The 20,636-nt window shown below is 28.9% G+C and overlaps 3 protein-coding genes across 4 annotated transcripts; 2 read left to right on the forward strand and 1 right to left on the reverse strand.

Moving 5' to 3' along the window:
- Positions 1-50: 50 nt before the first annotated feature.
- Positions 51-15,904, forward strand: LOC134833694 (venom dipeptidyl peptidase 4). 2 transcript variants are annotated; one of them, XM_063848108.1, is made up of 4 exons: positions 51-633; positions 11,273-11,527; positions 12,285-13,936; positions 15,198-15,904. In XM_063848108.1, the coding sequence occupies exons 1-4, from the start codon at positions 460-462 to the stop codon at positions 15,661-15,663; spliced, it is 2,547 nt and encodes an 848-aa protein (XP_063704178.1). In that variant the 5' UTR covers positions 51-459; the 3' UTR covers positions 15,664-15,904. The 2 variants fall into 2 exon arrangements, with proteins under 2 accessions (XP_063704178.1, XP_063704179.1); XM_063848109.1 differs by lacking the exon at positions 51-633 and adding an exon at positions 4,869-5,232.
- A 249-nt stretch (positions 15,905-16,153) lies between these two features.
- Positions 16,154-18,449, forward strand: LOC134833696 (protein singles bar). Its single transcript, XM_063848112.1, has 3 exons — positions 16,154-16,606; positions 18,114-18,254; positions 18,314-18,449. The coding sequence occupies exons 1-3, from the start codon at positions 16,259-16,261 to the stop codon at positions 18,389-18,391; spliced, it is 567 nt and encodes a 188-aa protein (XP_063704182.1). The 5' UTR covers positions 16,154-16,258; the 3' UTR covers positions 18,392-18,449.
- Positions 18,335-20,012, reverse strand: LOC134833695 (zinc finger protein 2-like). The gene is made up of 2 exons (XM_063848110.1): positions 19,842-20,012; positions 18,335-19,782 (listed from the first exon to the last, which is right to left on the reverse strand). The coding sequence occupies exons 1-2, from the start codon at positions 19,965-19,967 to the stop codon at positions 18,523-18,525; spliced, it is 1,386 nt and encodes a 461-aa protein (XP_063704180.1). The 5' UTR covers positions 19,968-20,012; the 3' UTR covers positions 18,335-18,522.
- Between the last annotated feature and the right edge of the window lie 624 nt (positions 20,013-20,636).

Genomic DNA, 20,636 nt, shown 5'->3' on the forward strand with positions numbered 1-20,636 from the left:
AATTCATTTTCCGTACCAGTCAGTTAGTTTCTCGTGCACGCTTGATCGAGACAGTCGCGTCTCTTTCACTTTTTTATTGTTTATTTTAATAATTCACGATTTTTTTTTATTCAAAATTTAATTAGAACAATTACGGTTTTTATGATTATTACTCGCTTCGAGTCATTAAAGTGCTTCCAGATTGTCTTTGAACAAATTTCCGACAATAAATTCACTCATTAAAAAACGTGTCAACGCAATTTTTATCGAATCCGATTTTTTATTTACTGTTGCATCGAAAGTGAAAGCCCATACAAACACAGAAAAAACGAAAGAAAGAAATTTCAAAAAGAAGAAGATAAAAGATATTTTTTATTTGTTGAGCTTCATCTCTTCTTCATAATTACATCATTAAATATTTTTGTTCGAATATTTTTTTTTTGTGGATACCAACATTGAAACCAACGAGAAAAAGATGAAATGAAATATTTGCTAGATCAAACAAAAAATTATCAAATACTTTCACAAACGGACTACAAACGGGCAGAAGACCCATCGAGTGATGAAGAAGACGCTGGTTCGGAAAGTGATTCTAGTCTAGATTTGTATTATTCTAAAGAAACAATGGCCAACTATGGAAGTTATTTCACGGAGGTAAGTTTAAAACTTTTTAATAAAAAATCGGGAATTCACTCTTATGAAGAAAAAATCAAAAAAACCACAAGAAAAATTCCCCACAGTAGAATAAATTGATAACAAACGTCTTTTTTGCGTCGTTCGTCTCATTAATTTTGCGACTGCGAGATGAAAGCTCGTTCTATTAAATAAATAAACAGAAAAAATTTAAATAAAAATTGTTGTTACTCAATAAAATAAAAGTAACAAAACTTGTTTTTTCGCTGCATATTCATTATTATGAAGATTTTGCAATGAAATTTATTTTAAATGTCATAATAAATGAGCTTCTTCATGTCGTTGATTTTGCAATAGTTGCTGCTTTTAACGAGGTTTTAATGAGAGAATTGACGCCAGTGCTAAAAAAAAATTGACGATTCTATGGAAATATATTAAAAGTTGGTTTGAAAGAAAAAATTCAATGAAAACTGGAAGAAAATAGAAAAGACTGAATATTATTGACAAGGAGAAGAATACTTTCAGAGGCAGTGGCCTAATGATTTCGGGCCTTTTTCAACAATTTATGGGCCTATTTTAAAGAATTTTGTTCTACAGAAAGCTCGGAGCCTAAGGCTTCAGCCTTATCAGCCTAAGAGTAAAGTCGCCACTGTTCAGAGGTTCAGAAAAGAGCTCTATGATAATTTTATACATCAAAAGTAGGACATTGATACCTTTACGAGGTTTGATACTTAAAAAATTAAGGGTACAAATAGGATACTTATTCCTGCTGAACTTCATGATTCTGTCAAGGACCTCGTTGCATGATTTTATACTTTTTGCAACTTCATTTAGATCAGCTTCATTGTTTAAAATCAAGATTGAGTCATAATAGAATCTTTGAGATACGAAGCTTGTCATTCTTAGATTTGAACTTCTGAGCATCTGAACCTCTGAACCTTTGAGCTTCTGTGATTGATTCAAACACTGAGCTGAGAAATTTTTCTGTGTCTCAAGTAAGATCGAAATCTAGCTTTCACAAATACGGTACGCAGCTTTTTGAAATTCACATAGTTCACGTCGATATCGAATCCGTTACGCATCATGTCATTCAACAAATTTACTCCTTTTATAAAATAAACAATGCTGTGCGAATGCTGATCTCATTGGGGGCAACCTCAGTTCGTTTTCGTTTCTCAGTAAATATGGTTGAACGTCTCTCACATACTTCAGGTTTCTTGACAGATAATTCGGCAACATTTGATTCTTCATTTTGTAAACAAAGACCAGAACATCATAATTAATTCTTTGCTTCACATCTAAGATATCAAGAGTCTTCAACATTTCGCCCAAAATTTGAATATCTGTTCAATATCTAAAAAGCAGGCTTGTATGATTTAAATAAAAGATTTGAAAATTAAATCAAAAATCAAATCTTGATCTGATTTTTTTTTGATGCCTCAAATCAAATCAAAAATTTTTTAAAACTGAAATTTTTTCGGTTTGATTTGAAAATTGATTTGAATCAAAATTATTAAATTATTAATTTTTGTCATAAAAAAATACATATCAACTTACCTAAATTACTTGAAAAAATTAAGTTCTGCTTTCAATAAATCTTACCTAAAGCCCGTCAAACTTCATAAAGCGATCAAAAATTTTGAATAAATTACGAAAAACTGCTGATAAATCACTTCACTTGCTGCACTAATCACTTCCATTCACAAAACGTCATGCAATTATTTACAAAACTAAACATTAAATAAAATACCTAAATCACGTTCTGGACCTACCTCAACATTTATCTTTTCGTATAATTTAATTTTCATGTTTTGTTTGTTTATTTTTTTATTCATTTATTTTTTCATACAGCGACATAATTGAATCGCATTAGCATTAAATACGAAATAAAATAAAATTATTATAAAATTATTTAGAGCATGATTGTAAACCGTTAAGCCAAAATCTCGAAAAAAAAATTATTTACATAATGCCATCATATCACTTGTTGACTGCTTTAAAGGTCATTCCGTTCACCCTAACAAAAAAAGAACAATGCAAGAAGATTCTGTATCTCTTGTGAAGTGGCTTTAAATTGAATTAACCATTCCGTCAAGACATAAAGCGACCAAAAATTTTGAATAAATTACGAAAAACTGCTGATAAATCACTTCACTTGCTGCACTAATCACTTCCATTCACAAAACGTCATGCAATTATTTACAAAACTAAACATTAAATGAAATACTTAAATCACGTTCTGGACCTACCTCAACATTTATCTTTTCGTATAATTTAATTTAATTTTCATGTTTTGTTTGTTTATTTTTTTTTTTTATTTATTTTTTCATACAATCACACAGCGACATAATTTAATCGCATTAGCATTAAATACGAAATAAAATAAAATTATTATAAAATTATTTAGAGCATGATTGTAAACCGTTAAGCCAAAATCTCGAAAAAAAAAAAATATTTACATAATGCCATCATATCACTTGTTGACTGCCTTAAAGGTCATTCCGTTCACCCAAAAAAAAAAGAACAATGCAAGAAGATTCTGTATCTCTTGTGAAGTGGCTTTAAATTGAATTAACCATTGTTCAAGACTTCAACAAAAATATCAAGAGAGAGATACAAACCAGAGAGAAACTACGCTCCACACGTCTTCAATTCAAATTTTTATGGCACCAAGATACCTGGCTTTTGATATTCAAATGTATCCATAAGTTTAATGAATACATTTTTTTGTTTGTTATCATTGTACGGAGTAGTATCGCTAAGTAGTTGTGCGCAACACGTTGTTATTACAATGGTGTTTTCCCATAACTACTGACATTCACACACATTTTATACACGACGACGACGGACTTTGTTATGATGATGATAATAATTTATCGTGCACGTGAGAAAGGGAGTTGGCGTTAGGGGTGATGGAATTATTTCACAAATATTAGATTTCCAGCTTTAAAAAATATCAAAAGTTTTCATATTTTTTTTTAGTTTTATGTTTTATAGTTCAGTTTTTATATTTTTCACAATTTAAAAAAAATTTTAACAATTTTTAGAATTTTCTATGGGGTTTAGGCCTCTTAATGTAAAACCTAAGTTTTCAGCTTTTAACAATTTTTTGTCAATTTCAACTATTTTTATTTTTTTTTATATTGAGAGCTGAAATGAGTTTTTAGCTCTAAAAACTAACAAAAAATGTTTAAAGATTTTAACAAATTAAGAGCTCAATTCAAAAATTCATAAAAAATTAGAGAGCTGAGAAACTCAAAATTAAAGTTCTAAGTTCAAAACTTAATATTATATTTTTTTAATATTTAATTAAGTTAAATTTCTAAAAACTTAAGAGTTTCAGCTCTTCAAAATTTATTTTTTCAGCTTTTAGAATAATTAAAAAGCAAAATTTTATATAAATTTTTAATAAGGAACCTTACATATAACTTTTATGTATAAACGTAAGAATCTTAAGTCAGCTTAAGTCGTGTTAAGTCAATAAATTTTTAGATTTTTAAATAAAATTTGTTCAAAAATTTCAAAAAGAGTTGTTAACAGCTCAATATTTTGTTAGTTATTGAACAAATTTTCGTAAAAAATCTATTTATTTATTGACTTAACACGACTTAAGCTGACTTAAGATTCTTACGTTCATATAAAAAATTGCAAATTACATCTTCGCCGCTATGTGATTGCGGTGAAATACAATCTATGCAACATATAGTCGAAAAATGCCCAAATCGTAATTTTTTCGGAAGACTTTAGTTGATTAAAAACTTTAGACTTACAAATATAAATTTTGAAAATCCATAAATTTATTGAGAAAAAAAAATCCCATATCATACGATAAACAAATAAATAAAAAATTGCACGTTTGTCAAATAATTTTTAAAAATTTAATTTTTCTTGTATTTTAAGAGTTTTAATTAATTTATTTCAAAAATTTAGTCCTAAAATCTCTCAGCTCTTGAAAAAAATTAAAATTTTCAAAAATTTTTTTTAATTTTCTGTTTTTAAGTATTTTTAATGAATTTTTAGTACTTCAAAATATCAATTATTTCATTAATATTTTCAATAATTTCCATCTTTAAGCTATAAAAACTTTCGACTTACCTCTATTTGCACTACAAAAACCACTTTACGAACCTTTTCTACGCCACACATGTCTTCCGCAGACTACCTGCCACATTACACAAAAGCAGCGCAAAACCAACACAGAGAGTGTCTGAAACAGACGTAAAAGAGAAAAATGAGCAGAAACTGATCGACATGTGTATACGGCATGCGGCGGTGTTTGTTTTGTGTCGAATTGAAGTTCAGTTCAGTTTTAGACGTTGTTCGGTTCGGCACGGCGCGACTTTACTCTTGAAAACACGCAGCATTATTAAATTTTATTCCGCCTTTGATTATTATTATTAATTTTTACTTAATATCTGGAAACTGGTTTTTCAAATTCACTCTGCTCCGCATTGCTCGAATAAAAAAATTTCTATTAAAAAAAGAAAAGAAAAAAAAATTAAAAACCGTGAAAAAAAATATGAAAATTTAATTGACCAGTCAAGATAATGAATTTATTGTAAGATAATGCCTGTATTTAATCACAACACAACAATTGAAATGGCTCATCAAAGTGAGCAGGTGAGTAAAGTTACGAGTGTGTAACGAAAAAAAAAAAATAAACCAACAACATATCATGCTGTGACCCAAATAAATATGCGGCTGGACCATTTTATTTATGAGAGTTGTTGTAAAACTTTTATCTCTTGGTCCTTTGCAACGAAACATTTTTTTTTTTGGTTCTTAGGCGACCAACGTCGTTATGTAAGAGAACAACAAGACAACATGTTTCTTGCATATCTCTCGTTTTTTAAATAACTTTGACGTTCAGTAACAACGACATTCCCACAACAATATTTTTTTTGTTATTTATGATTTAATGAAGAAAAATACTTGAAAAAACGCCGAGAAAGAGACTCAAAAGACTTTTTTGCAGTTCCGACGTGTGTTTAGATAATCAAATAATTATCGAGTAATTATTTATGAAAAATGCGGACAAGTTATGTAAAAAAGGGTTTTACACGAACTGATGGAGGTGACTAGTTTTTTCTATTTAAAAAATTTAAAAAAATGTGTTTTACGTGAAAAAATGAAAAATTTACTCAAATTGAGGAAAAAAACTTTTTTTTTTCATAAAAACTGAAGTAAAGTGAATTATAGTGAAATAAAATTGAAGAAAAAAATTAAAAAAAAACAGTTTAATTTTTTAAAAGAAATTTTAAATAAAATTGTTTTCTTAAAACGACAAAAAATTTATAAAAAAAAATTAGAAAAAAAAATATTAAAATAAATTATTTAATTAATTAATTAATATTTTATTAATTAATTAAAATTAATATTTAAATAAATAATGAAAAATAAAAAAATAATAAAAAATATTTTTATTTTAAAATAATCAAAAAAAAAATAAATAAATAAATAATAGAAGAAAATAATTAAATAAAAAAAAATAAAATTAATTTAAAATTTTAAAAAAATATTATAAATTAAAATTAAAATTAAATTATTTTTAATTTTTAAAAAAAAATAAAAAAATAAAAATTTTATAAAAATTGTTATTTTTCTTTTAATTTGAAGATGAAAAAAATCAATAAAATTATTTTATTGAAATTTGATATGAAATTATTTACATAACTATGTATGCAAAAAAAATCGAAATTTGATGCAGTGATTTTTTTTTAATTTTTTTGTTCTAAATTGATCATTTTTTGCCTCCAACTAATGAAAAAAAAATAAAAATATTTAGAAAAAAAAATTAAGTTAAAAATAAAAAAAAAAATAAATTAAAAATAAAAAAAATTAAATTAAAAATAAAAAAAATATGGAAATTATTATTAAATTATACGCAATGATAAAAATTGGTAGTTCGAAAGAAAATTTAAATTTTTCTTTTAAATCAAAGGGAACAAAAAAAAATTGACCACTGAACCAACTTTTCACTTTAAGAACACAAAAAGTAATAAATTACAAAAAAATGTGTTTTAAACTATGAAAAAAAAATTAAATATGCAATAAAAATTAATTACTACTTTAAATATAAAATTAAATTCACAAGAAATTTCCATAGCAAAGCATCGTAAAACGTTAAAAACGAGTTTAAATGTCACTTTTGAAACATTTCAAGAGACATCAATTCAAAATTGGAGCAAAAATTAATAGAAAAATCTTCACTTGAGGCTAAAAATTGTCTTTTGAAACAAGTTTCTGCTTATCAATTTGCTCTAATTGATTAAAAATTATTTTTGACATCAAATAAAAAAAAAAATATGTAAATTTCTCAACACTTCCAATGCACTTTTTCCATAAAAAAAATCGACGTCACGTCACGTTCGCATAACGAAAACATCAATAAATGACAAATTAACACCAGCAGCAGCATCAACTTTCATACCAATCAATCGTTTAAAGTTTTTTTTCTCCTAAAACGAAAACTCTTCGACAATTAGCTAAAAATAAATACCTTTTCCATGTACGGACTTTGAGTGATGAAAAGATGATGAATTCCGCGCGCGCAAAGAGAGTTGCAGACACGCTTCAGTTATTTCAAAACCGATACAAAGTAACGCTCGTGAACGAACATGATTTAGAATGAAATTGAGAGTAATTACGACGAATTTACTTGCAAACGATCCGCCGTATTCATTACACATTCCACGACTTTCTCTTTTATTTTTTTTTCGCTGCTTCAAGATATTTAATATGCAAGAACGTACGCAAATTACGAACTGAGGCACCATGTTACAACACAATTGTGACCAACTCCATTGTTTTAAAGGTGCATTATGTAAGTTCGAATTTTTGAGTAATCCATCGAATTTGTGATTTTCAAGTTTATTAGTTGGTGATAAAAAAAATCACACAAAAAATGATAATTGTCGCTTTGATTGTTATCGTCAATGGATTTTTAGTTTATCATTTTTTTCGATTAAATCATATATTGTAAAGGTCAGTTTTTGCGATCTAAATTTTTTTCTCTCATTGGTATTAATTACTTTTTCCGTGGGTTTTAACAGCAAATTATGACGTTTTGTAAAAACCCAATTGCGAAAATAATTGATTCAAGACAGAGATGAGACGATGAGAAGTTTTTGTTAATGGGCATGTTTAATTTCTTGAGGCGAAATTTTTGAAAAAATATCATAGAAAGTTACTTTTTTTGAAGTTGGGTAATGAAAAGAGCAAAAAATATTTATTGAGCTCAAATTTTTTGAAAACTTTTCCAAGTTTTATAGAGAAGGATAACAAAAGGGCAAAAAATTTTCCTTGAGCCTAAATTTCTATGAAAATTTTCCCAAGTTTTATAGAAAAGGGCAACGAAAGGGCAAAAAATCTTCCTTGAGCCCAATTTCTGTGAAAATTTTCCCAAGTTTTATAGAAAAGGGCAACGAAAGGGCAAAAAATCTTCCTTGAGCCTAATTTCTGTGAAAATTTTCCCAAGTTTTATAGAGAAGGGCAACAAAAGGGCAAAATATTTAACTTGAGCCCAAATTTTATGAAAATTTTCCCAAGTTTTATAAAGAAGGGCAACAAAAGGGCAAAATATTTAACTTGAGCCCAAATTTTATAAAAATTTTCCCAAGTTTTATAGAGAAGGGCAACAAAAGGGCAAAATATTTAACTTGAGCCCAAATTTTATAAAAATTTTCCCAAGTTTTATAGAGAAGGGCAACAAAAGGGCAAAAAAAACTTCCTTGAGCCCAAAATTTATAAAAACTTTCCCAAGTTTTATGCAGGCAACAAAAGGGCAAAATATTTAACTTGTGCCCAAATTTTATGAAAATTTTCCCAAGTTTTATGAAGAAGGGCAACAAAAGGGCAAAAAATTTTCCTTGAGCCCAAAATTTATGAAAATTTTCCCAAGTTTTATTAAGAAGGGCAATAAAAGGGCAAAAAATCTTCCTTGAGCCCAACTTTTTTTTAAAATTTCCCAAAGTTTTATAGAAAAGGGCAGCAAATGGGCAAATTATCTTCTTTATACCCGAATTTCAAAAAAATTATTCTTAAAAAGGGCGAAATTTTTTCTTTAACTTTAAAATTACCTCTAACACCCCTGAACTAAACCCACGATTCCATCAACTACAAAAAACCAATAAATGGGAAGTAATTAATTAAAAATCGTAAATCGATGTTTATTTGTTCGATTGGATTTTGATTTTGTTTAGTTTTCGTACCAAAATAATTACCGGTTACTTGCGAAATTTCAATCGTGTGTCCAATCCAGCGATGAAACATTCCATTCTCTTCTGCCTTCACTCCAGCAGTCACTTTGGATGACAATGAGATGTCAATTCCCGAGTTTATTGTTTTTTCTAAGCCATTTGCAATATATTGCACAAGCAGCTGATCGCAGGTGAAGCGATACGAAAGATGTGACTGAGTCACGAATGTTGATTATATTTTTATTTGTATCGCAAAGGCATGATGTTTGTCGTAAATATTTGATGTTGCAGCGATATATTTGTACGAAAAACGCAAGAATGTTGCTAATCTAACGAGGAATTCCTAGTTGCAAAAATTCCTTGACATGAAAATTTTTTCACATGAAATATTTGATAAACTTTGCATATAAATTTGTCTCAAAAGGTCAATTTTGTAACAAATTTGCAAGAATTCTTGCATGCAAAGTTCCTTTAATGATAATCGTTTGGATATATGAGTCATCCATGACCTTCGCCATTAGTCAAGCAGTCACGGATGTTCAATATTCATGATTTAAAATTCATCTCCGGTTATTTTTTTTTTTTTTTTATTCGACAGACATCAACAATTTATTCTAAAAATCACACAAAAAGCAGTAAATTCTCGATTTAGCCGAAAATTCTTCTTTTTATTCATCTTTTGATTTAAGGTTTTAATTAAGAAACAGGTCCATTCTAACGGTTGAAGTTGTCTTCGACGTCATATAAATATGCAAATGACGAACTGAAAGTAAGAAATTAATGTATGAGAAAACTTTTGGTCTGTTTTATGTCGCGCCAAACACTGACTTGAATGCATTAATAGCAAATCTCAGGTCAAAAAGGTATGAAAATTCCATTAAAAACAACAAAAGGGGGCATGAAGTCATTAAAATAGAGACAAAAAGGGGGAGAAACTCCATTAATAGGTGAATCAATCAAATCTTCACGTGTGTCGTTCTTTAGATAACATTGCAAGTGATTAGAACGTAAATTCTTGAGTTAATAGCAATTTATAAACTATTTCCGTAAACAGTGAAAAATTACATAGCGCCAAGATTTCGCGCGAGATTATATCGATTTTTAATTGAATTGGAAGCTTTAAGAAAAAGAAATTAATAAAAGAAAAGATTTTGCCCTTTTCCAGGTTTTTTTGGGTCAAAAAAGATAATTTGCCCTTTCATTGCCCATTTGCTGCCCTTTTTTCATGGGCAAAAAATTTTTATAATTTTTCTACATTAGCCATTTAATGCTCTTTTTCATTAAAATTAACACATTTAGGGCAATTTTTAAAAATTTGGGCATAAATAAGATATTATGCCCTTTTTGCCCACTTATTGCCCTTTTTATAAAAATTTGATCTTTAAAGTCAATTTTAAGAATTTTGGGCTCAAGAAAAATAATTTGCCCTTTTTCATAAAAATTTATTTCTCAATGGCAATTTTGGAAATTCTGGCTCAAAGAAGATAATTTACTCTTACGTCGCCCATTTACTGCCCTTTTTCATTAAACTTAACTCATCAAGGGCAATTTTTAAAAATTTGGGCATTAATAAGATATTAGCCCGTTTTTTGCCTACTTGTTGCCCTTTTTTAAAAAATTTAATCTACAAAGACAAGTTTGGGCTCAGAGAAGAAAATTTGCCCTTTCTTTGCCCACTTATTGCCCTTTTCATAAAAATTTAACCCTCAAGGGAAATTTTCAGAAATTTGGGATCAATAAAGAATAACTGCTCTTGAAACCGAAGAAAAAAAAGTTGACTGATAAAATTAAGCAATTTAAAACTTTTTGCGAAACGTAAATTTTTCACTGCATATCTTTACTCGTAAATAGTAGTACGTTGGCAATCTGATATGGATTTGCTACTCAATTCTTATCCATTTTCTTATCAATTTAATTGATTGATTTTTTTATGACGTAGGTAATCCTTGAGATTTGATCTCTTTTTTATCAATAATAATTTTAATTATTATCATTTTTTATCAATTTATGATTTTTTTAAATAATCCCATAATGACTTGCGATTCATTCGCAAAGAATTCCAAGCGAACTTGATATTTTTTATGTCTGTTTCATGTTTAATGAGAGTCAATAAATAACGTCTGCGGGAAATAAATTGAAAAAATTTTGACAATTAAAAAAAAAAGTTTAATCTTATCGTCTGAGAAAAGGCAAAAAATTTGCAATTTTTTCTCTTGAAAGATAAACAAGAAAAAAAATCAATTGTTTGTTTTTTAAAATTATCATGAAAGTTCATCCTTTTTGTTAAAAAATATAACGGGATTATTTTCGCTTGTTGCACCGCGAAGAAAAGGAAAATGTAATTATTTTTATGGAAATTTGAAAAAAAAATTATTTGAATAAAATGTTTGCTTCTGATAACATTCTTGAAGGATTTTAACTTCGATAAAAATTAATCCATTTTTTTTTTCTTTTATTTTCAGGAGCTTGTGGCAACAAAAAAGAACAAATTGCTGCAAAAATTCCTCATTTATGGTTTTATAGCTCTCATCGCCATCGCAATAATCGTAGTTTTAAGTGTATTTTTATCGAAACCACCAAGCGGATCATCCGCAGAGCCCATAGTTGATGATGGTCCCGCCATAACGTTAGAAGATGTACTCGAAGGGCGTCTCTATCCGCAAGGATTTAATGGTTCATGGGCTGGAAAGGAACAAATTATTTTTCGTGATGCTGCGGTAAGTTTCTTATTTTTTGTTTTTGAGTTGAATTTTTTTTTAATTAAAAAAAAATATTTTTAAAAAATTTAAAATTTTTATTTCTTGAAAAAAATTCATTAAAAAAAATTAGTTTAAAATCAAAAGTTTATTTTTAATTAAAAAATATTTTTGTTAAATTAATTAAAAATTTTTTAAAATTATTTTTTTTTTCAAAATTTTTAAAAATTATTTTTTTCAAAATATTAAAAATTATTTCATATACCTAAATTAAATTAAATTTTGAATTAATTTAAATGAAAAATTATTAATTTTAATTTTTTTTAATAAATTAATAAAAAAAAATAATAAAAAAAAAATTAATAAAAAAATAATTAAAAAATTTAACTTTAACTTTAAAAATTAATTATTTTAATTAAAATAAAATAAAAAAAACCCTTTAAAAATGTCTTTAAAAAAAATTTAAAAAAATTAATTTGATATAAAAAAATTTTTTTTTATCTCTTTGAAAAATGGGGAAAAAATAATTTTTAATTTCTTTAAACGTTTTTATAATTTTTTTCTATTGTTGAAAAAAAAATAATTTTTTAAGATATTTAATTTTTAATATTTTAAAATATTTAATTTGAATAATTTTTTTTCTAAATTATTGAATTTTTTAATTAATTTTTTTTATTTTATTTTTTTTATTAAAATTTATTATTTAAAAAATTAAAGCAAATTTAAAATTAAAATTTTAAAAAAATATTAAAAAATTAATTTTTATTTTTCATTTCAGAGCAATGTCGTTATGCACAACATTCGTACCCGAGAAACGAAAACTTTGATACCTTCCAACTTGGATCCCTACAACCAAGCTGTCTCTTACAGTTTATCGCCCGACGAGAAATATCTCTTGATCGCTCGCGAGTACCGAAAACTCTTCCGCAGCAGTTTCAGTGCAATTTACGACATTTTAAACCTCGACACGAAGGAAGTCTTCCCTCTTACCGTGAACGGATCGCAAAAACACCTCCTTCTCGCCGAATGGAATCCCAAATCTAACGGAATTATCTTCAACTACGGCTTCGACTTGTACTACAAAAAATCCGTAGACACTCCCGAGATCCGCATAACCTTCGACGGAAAGCCTACCGTGTACAACGGAGTCCCCGACTGGGTTTACGAAGAAGAAGTCCTGTCCTCAAACACTGCTTATTGGTTCAGTCCCGACGGAAATCTCCTCGCCTTCATGAAATTCGATGACACGCATGTCCCCTTCATCGACATCCCGGTTTATGGTCCCCCTGGGTTGCTCGAGTTTCAATATCCGAACAGCCGATTTGTTCATTACCCGAAATCGGGCGTGAGAAATCCCGAAGTTTCGTTGTTGATTGCAAATTTGGATGATTTAACGGCGGAACGTCGTGTGGATTTGACGAAAATCGCTCCGCCAGCGGAAGTTACGGCAGATCACATAATTTCGACCGTCGCATGGGCTGACAACACGAATTTAGTGAGTGTTTGGATGAATCGGATTCAGAATAAGGCGATTTTGCGGAAATGTCAGTTGGATGGATGCGAAACGGTGGCTTTGATGGAGTCAAATAGCGGCTGGATCGATTTATTCACGCAACCCTTGTTCAAGGGAGATGGCAGTGCACTTGCTGTTTTGGCGTCGCAGCCTCAGGAAGGTCGTGCCGGAGCTTTTAGACACCTTACAATGATCTCCACGGAGAAAAATGGCAAACAAGCGGCACTTACGAAGGGAAAATTCATCGTTACAGAGCTCCTGAAATGGGATTCTGATACAAATTCAATTTTTTATACCGCAAATTTGCCAAATAGCAGCGAATCGAAGCACTTGTACGCCGTTAAAGGAGAATTAAATGCCATTCCGCAATGTTTGACGTGCTCCTTGACCAGTCGTTACACGAAAAAACCTCAAGATTACTTCGATGCCGAATTCAACAAGGACGGAAATTATTTCATCTTGTCTTACAAAGGCCCGGATATCCCCGAAGAGCATCTTTACTCGTACAAAGAAGACGAATCCGGTAAAATTCAACTCGAAAAAGTGATGGAAATCGAAACCAACGAGCAACTTGTGGAAATTCTTGAATCAAAAGCGACTCCAAATACGGAAATTCACGAAATTCCGATCGCAGGAACAGATTTTACGGCGAAGGTTTTGCTTCAGCTCCCACGAAATTTGGATCGCAGCGGAAAAACGAAATATCCAATGTTGGTAGATGTCTATGGAGGACCCGATTCGTTTGCGGTTGTCAAGAAATTTTCGCTGGATTGGGGAAGTTTTATGACGGCAAATAAGTCGGTGATTTATGCGAGAATTGATGGCAGAGGAAGCGGGTTAAGAGGAGATTTGTTGCTGCATGAGATTTATAAGAAATTGGGAACTGTGGAAGTTGATGATCAGATTTCGACGGCAAAGTAAGTTTTTTTTTAATTTTTTAAGACAGATTTAGCAAAAAAAATGTTTTTTTCAAAAATTTAATTTTTTTTGTTTCTGATTTAGAATTTTTAAAGAAAAAATTTTATGAAATTTTGTTAAAAATTACAAAATTTTTTTTCAATAAACTTTCTGTTTTTTTATTTATTTAAATTCGAGTCAAAAGTTTTATATAAAAAGTTCAAAAAATTTTTTTTTTTTAATTTTTAAGAATTTCAAAATTCAGAAAAAAAATATTTGAAAAATTCAACATTTAGCAAAATTTATAATTTTAAAAAGTTTCAAAAATTTTCAAATTACCATTTCTTCAAAATGAAAAAATTTCTAAGAATTTTTAACTTTTTTGCAAATTCTAATTTTTTTGCTACAAAAATTTTTAAACAAATTAAATATTTTTTATTGTTGGAAAAAAATTGCAAAAATATTACGGAAAAATATTTTTTAATAAATTTTCTGTTTTTTAATAATTTAAATTCGAATCAAATTTAATATTTACTTTGAAAATTAAAAAAAATAAAATATGTTTTTTTGAATTTTTAAAAGAATTTCATTTTTTCAACTTATTTCAAAATTTCAATTTTTTTAACAAATTTTTAATCACGATTAATTTTTTGAATTTATTTTTAGAAAAAACATTTTTTTTTTTTAAAATTTTTGAATAAATTGAACAATCTTATGGCTCAAACTCAAAAGCTTCAAAATAAAAGACAAATTTTGTAGATGTCAATTCAAAAAATTACCATTAAAAATTTGAAAATCGCTTCTTCGCTAATTCAAAATTTATTTTTCTTGCCAAAATTACTTAATATTTTAACTGAAATCTATCGAATTTGTTGAAAAAAGTTATGTTCAATAATTTTTCGCTCGTTTTGAGGCTTAAATTGTACAATATACTTTAAAATTTTAAAATACAATGCAAAAATGAACGTTAAAAAATTTGAAAATCGCCTTTTCGTTAATTCAAATTCATTTTTTGTTCAAATTTTTTATAATTTTCAACTGAAATTGATTAAATCTATTCAAAAATATTCTTTTCAATTATTTTTCTTTCATTTCGAGGTTTAATATTGTTTATTTTATTCAAAAATTTTAAAGTAAAAGAAAAATTTCGAAAAATCAATTCAAGAAAATTTCATTAAAAATTTGAAAATCACCTTTTCGCTAATTCAAACTAAAATTTTTAATTTATAAAACCTCAAATTTTAAAAATTTCTAATTTTTTTTTCTTCTTTTTTCTTTCAGAAAACTCTCCCAACTCCTTCCCTTCATCGACCCAAAACGCGTTGGCATCTGGGGCTGGAGTTACGGCGGTTTCGCATCCGGTATGGCGCTCGCCAAGGACAAACAGGGCGTTTTCCGTTGCGCCGCAAGTGTTGCTCCCGTCACCGATTGGCTTTACTACGATTCCATCTACACGGAGCGCTTCATGGACATTCCAAAGAACAATTTCGAGGCTTACGTCAAATCGCGACTCAGTACAATGGTCGAAGGGTTCCGTAACAAGCAATTTATGTTGATTCATGGCACGCTGGATGACAATGTGCACTTCCAACAATCCATGGCGCTGGCTCGAAGTTTGGAAAAAGCCGACATTTTGTTCAAGGAAGTCAGTTATCCGGATGAGGATCATGGATTGGGAGGCGTTCGACCTCATTTGTACCACACACTCGGCAAATTCTTCGAAGATTGTTTCGAAATCAAGTCTTGAAGTGGCTTGAAAATGTAAATAGCGAGGATTTTTCAAATTTTGTTGCCAGATTTGTTAAGTTTTTATGTCTTGTTCATGTTAATTTTATACATTTTACCTAGAAAACTAGTCAGATTCGCGATTTTTTGCTCTAATGGAACAGTACTTCCGGTGAAAATTTTACCATGATAGACTTTAAGATGGAATTTTATGTTTAGTATCGCTAGAATTTATGTTTAGAATAAAGAAAAAATCAATTCCTTGTAAATTTTTCGAAGATTTTCATTCAAATCCCGTCCTTCCGCAACAAAATTCTTACAAGATTGTCTTTTATGTGATATTTTTAGAACACTTACCTCTCTTTCTCTTCACCACACACGAATCCAACGTCAATAAACGCACGCACGACACACGTTACGAGAGCACCCCAGGAGATTTTCCATTCAAAACGTTTCTATTCTGCTCCCGACTGTCGTACCGTTCACATTTTCTAAAGAATTTTTTAAAATAAATAATTAATAGACTCGAAAAATAAACAAAAAGTGCAGTTGCAACACACATGTTCGTCATTTCTCGTCTCCAGACAACAAAAAATTCATAGAATAACCAAAAAAAAATGCCTTCGACAGTCATTCGCATGCCAAATAATTACAACTCGCGCGGCGGTCAAGGAAATTTCGGCAGCGGAGGCATCGAAATTTGTTGCGGATGTCGCGTGTGTCAATGTGTGCATCTGGAATTCCTCACATCGCAAGCCGGATTACTCAAATTGTTCGAAGTGGTGCTCGGGAGTTTCTGTCAAACGCTTTTGGTGCAATTTGGGATGAGTTCTGCGAGTGATATTGGACAAGCATTTCATGGATTTCTTACGACGGCTTCCGCTTGTGTCATGACCTCGACAATTCTGCTGATTTGTTATGTGCTGTCGGAGAAAACGTATCACTTGGTGCGACAAAGTTTATTTGTGAGTATTTTTTTAAATTTATATTTTGAAGGTTTTGACGTCAGTCTGTAAAAATTTAAAAAATATTTCTTAAAAAAAATAAAATTTTTAAAAAAATATTAAAAAGTTTAATAAAAATTAAAAATGTGAAAAATTAAAAAAAAAATAAATAAAAAAAAATTTGGTAAAAAAAAAATAAAAATGTGAAAAATAAATTTAAAAAAAAGATAATAAAAAATAAAATAAAAAAAAATTAAAGTGCAATATTTTTAAAAAAAATCAAATGAAAGAAATTAATTTAAAAAAAAATTGAAAAAAAATAAAATTAAAATTAAAAAATTATTTAAATAAATAAAAAATTAACATAATTCAGAAAGAGAACATCAAATTTACAAAAAACTATTTGAAAAAAAAAATTAAAAATGTGAAAAATAAAAAAAATAAAAACTTAAAAAATTAAAAGTGACATAAAATAAAAAAAAAATTAAACAAAAACTTCGACGTTTAAAAAAAATTAATGAAATTTACTGATGAATTATTTAAATAAAAAAACTTAATGAAATGAATTTTAAAAATTTTAGCTAAAATAAAAAAAAAATAAAATTTAATTTATAAAAAATTAATTAAAATATTATTAATCAAAAATTTAAAAAAAATAGCAAATTTGAGGAAAATTTTGAAAAAACATATAGAAAATTCATATAAATTCTAATTAAAAAAATTGTTTCTTAAGAAATTAATTTATTTTTTTTTTAATTCAATTTAATTTAATTTGAACAAGAAAAAAATGATAATTTTTTCTTAATTTCATGAAAACTTTTATATGTCACTTATGTTTTGATACACTTAAAATACAGTAGACGGTAATAAATTATTAAAAAGTGAGGAAGAGAAATTGGAATGTTGTGAAATGCGTGCGTATAAGAATGTTGTTAAGAGATGGAAATTGTTGTGAAATAGAAAAAGTTTTGCAAAAATATAAAATTTATGTGAAAAATAAAACATTTTCATCGATTTTTTATAAAAATTTTTAAAAAATGTTTTTTAAGCCCTTAAATTTATCTGAAATTTCAAAAAATAAAATTAATTTTTGTTCAAAAAATAAAAAAAAAAATCTTTCAGTATTGAATTTTTTTTAAATTTCGAAAATAAATAAATTTTAAATTAATTTTCGTTACAAAAACAAACAGAAAAAAATAAAATTAATTAATTTAAGCAAATAAAAATTAAATTAATTTAAATTAAATTAATTAAATTAAATTCATAAAATTAAATTTATTATAATAAATTAATTAAAATTAAATTAATTAAAATAAATTTATTAAAATTAAAATAATTAAAATTAAAATAATTAAATTTAATTAAAAATTAATTAATTAATTAATATTTCAAAGAAATTCAAAGAAACGTTCTTCTAAAAAAATTTTTTTTTTTAATTTTTTTATGACAAAATAAATCCTTTTAAGAGTTCAATGACCTTTTTTCATCCCAATAAGAAAAAAAAATAAAAAATTTCATTAAATTTCAGGAATTAGCATTCAACTTAGCAGCATGTTTCCTGTATTTAAGTGCATCTTCCTACATGGGCTTCGCCGTCAACGTGTGGCTTTACCCGAAATACCTCTTGCACACCGCAAATCACGCTTATCCAGCAATGACTGCCGTTTACGTAAGAAATTCAATCAAATTTCCCTCTTAAAAAAATTAAAAAAATATTTTTTTCAACAGTATATCGGATCAATTGTTGGAATAGTTCACGGCTTGGACGCATTTTTATCCTTCAGAGCATTTCGTGGATACGGTTAAGGAAAAAACGCAAAAAATTTCCTCTGCACATTCAATTTCCAGTATTTCCTGCATTTTTATCTACTAGAATTAATGAAAAAAAAAATTTTTTTTTGGAATAAATTAATTTTTAAGTAATTTTTCGTTTATTTCTAGCTTTTTCCGGTTTCCGCGACGGTTTGTGTGCCTTCAACGATGACTCCGTACACTTTGTTCTTGGTTTCTTGCTTCATTTGGGCGTGTTCGAGCGGATGTTTGCGTCTCATATGCGCATAATAGTTCCCTGCCGACTTGAATGACCATTCGCAGTACTTGCAATGGTACAAGGGGATGCCCGTGTGGGTCGCGATATGTTCTTTTAAGCTCTCCGGCGTCAAAAGAGCTTTATTACATCCCTCAATGGTGCATTTGTACTTTCTGCCGACCACATGAACCGTTCTCACGTGTCGCATAAAGTTTTTCCTCGTCGTAAAAGTCCTTCCGCAGTCGCTACAAATGTAAGGTTCCGTCCTTTTGTGCATGTCGTTGATGTGATTCTTCAAACTCGAGCGTTGCATCTTCTTTCCGCACTCGGGGCACTCTTCAAATACCGTCACCGCCTTGCCTTCGCTGTGTTTTCGCTTCATATGGGCATTCACGGACCCGATTGAGCTGAAATCCTTGCCACAAATTTCGCAAATTATTTTTGGATGAACGACGTGCTTTGACTGAATGTGTTCGCTAATTTCGTGTTTCCTCCGGAAAAGTTGATTGCAGAAGAAACAACAATATCGCGGTTGACACGCGTAAAAATGCTTCTTAAACTGCTTTTTCAGCACAAATTGCATGCCACACGATTCGCAAATTTTCGGGTTTTTATGGCACAAAGCGTGTTCCACAGCCGAATTGCGATCCTTTAATTTCATGCCGCAACACGTAAAAGTCCAACGTTTCCGATGCGCCTTCGTGTAATGTCGCGTCACTTCACGATAATTCTGAAATTTTGGATTTTCCGGACACAAATCGCACGTTAGTTCGTAATGCGCTGCAATTATCGCAAAATCTTCGACGTCTTTTTCATGCTTTTCTGCAGTTTGGACACAACCGCGTTCCGTTTTGAAGAGTTTCGTTGGAGGTTTTGCCCGTTTTCGCAACGTTTTGATTTTTCCCGATGCCTCGAGCTCGGGTTTTGTGTCGTCAGGTGATGAAATGTCCCTGGAAGAGTCCTCCGGATAAATTTCTGGCTTGATTTCGACTTCTTCCTCGACGAGAAATTCCTCGTCCATGGCAGGTGCGGCGATTTCGTACTCGGATAACTTCATTTCGTACCGTTTTTGGTTCTTTATTACTGTTTTGCGGAATACTTGGATGTCGTTGAGCTTCCATTTGCAGCTTTTGCAGAGAGCGAGCATCTCAGCGGAGGAGAGAAAGACCTAAAATGATAAAATTTGGTGATTTGTTGAAAAATTTCAAGGGATTTTTCAAAACAAACCAAGTCCCCGAACAGATCAGTGATGATATTGGTCAAATTTTGAATGGTGTCGTCGCATAAAATTTGTTGGCGTTGCTCGTTCTCGACTTTTACGAGACATAATTTGCAAATTGGCACGAAATCCATAATTTTTGCGGTGATTTTTTCATTTAATTCTGCTGGAAATCGGCTTTGTTTTGGTTTACATTGAAGTTTTATCAATTTCATGCGTCTCAAAATGGCTTCAATTGGAAATAGGGTTGCCTATTGTTCAATATTTTAGAGAAAAATTTTATTTTTTTCAATTTCAATTTTTTGGCAGTTTTGAGTTGCAAAATGATTAAAAATGATAAATTAGAGCCCTCTGACAAATTTCAATCCATTTGGAGCAAGATTTGACAAAAATAGCTTTGACACAGTTTTTGACACAGTTTTTTTGCTCTTGATTTAGTTTTTAAAACAAAACTATGTCAAAGAAAAAAAATTTTTTTTTTCAGTTTCAATTTTTTGGCAGTTTTGAGTTATAAAATGATTAAAAATGATAAATTAGAGCCCTCTGACAAATTTCAATCCATTTGGAGCAAGATTTGACAAAAATAGCTTTGACACAGTTTTTGACACAGTTTTTTTGCTCTTGATTTAGTTTTTAAAACAAAACTATGTCAAAGAAAATTTTTTTTTTCAGTTTCAATTTTTTGGCAGTTTTGAGTTATAAAATGATTAAAAATGATAAATTAGAGCCCTCTGACAAATTTCAATCCATTTGGAGCAAGATTTGACAAAATAGCTTTGACACAGTTTTTGACACAGTTTTTT

Source organism: Culicoides brevitarsis, chromosome 3 (assembly GCF_036172545.1).
Source record: "Culicoides brevitarsis isolate CSIRO-B50_1 chromosome 3, AGI_CSIRO_Cbre_v1, whole genome shotgun sequence".
NCBI lineage: Eukaryota > Metazoa > Arthropoda > Insecta > Diptera > Ceratopogonidae > Culicoides > Culicoides brevitarsis.

What these genes read in the sequence shown, in the direction of transcription:
- LOC134833694 (XM_063848108.1), top strand. Translation starts at nt 460, where the DNA reads ATGAAATATTTGCTAGATCAAACAAAAAATTATCAAATACTTTCACAA. An exon ending in TTATTTTTCGTGATGCTGCG is followed by an intron (nt 11,528 to 12,284) that starts GTAAGTTTCTTA and finishes TTTTCATTTCAG; the next exon opens with AGCAATGTCGTTATGCACAA. An exon ending in GATCAGATTTCGACGGCAAA is followed by an intron (nt 13,937 to 15,197) that starts GTAAGTTTTTTT and finishes TTTTTCTTTCAG; the next exon opens with AAAACTCTCCCAACTCCTTC.
- LOC134833696 (XM_063848112.1), top strand. Translation starts at nt 16,259, where the DNA reads ATGCCTTCGACAGTCATTCGCATGCCAAATAATTACAACTCGCGCGGC. An exon ending in TGGTGCGACAAAGTTTATTT is followed by an intron (nt 16,607 to 18,113) that starts GTGAGTATTTTT and finishes ATTAAATTTCAG; the next exon opens with GAATTAGCATTCAACTTAGC. An exon ending in CAGCAATGACTGCCGTTTAC is followed by an intron (nt 18,255 to 18,313) that starts GTAAGAAATTCA and finishes TTTTTTCAACAG; the next exon opens with TATATCGGATCAATTGTTGG.
- LOC134833695 (XM_063848110.1), bottom strand. Translation starts at nt 19,967, where the DNA reads ATGGATTTCGTGCCAATTTGCAAATTATGTCTCGTAAAAGTCGAGAAC. An exon ending in CTGATCTGTTCGGGGACTTG is followed by an intron (nt 19,783 to 19,841) that starts GTTTGTTTTGAA and finishes TTATCATTTTAG; the next exon opens with GTCTTTCTCTCCTCCGCTGA.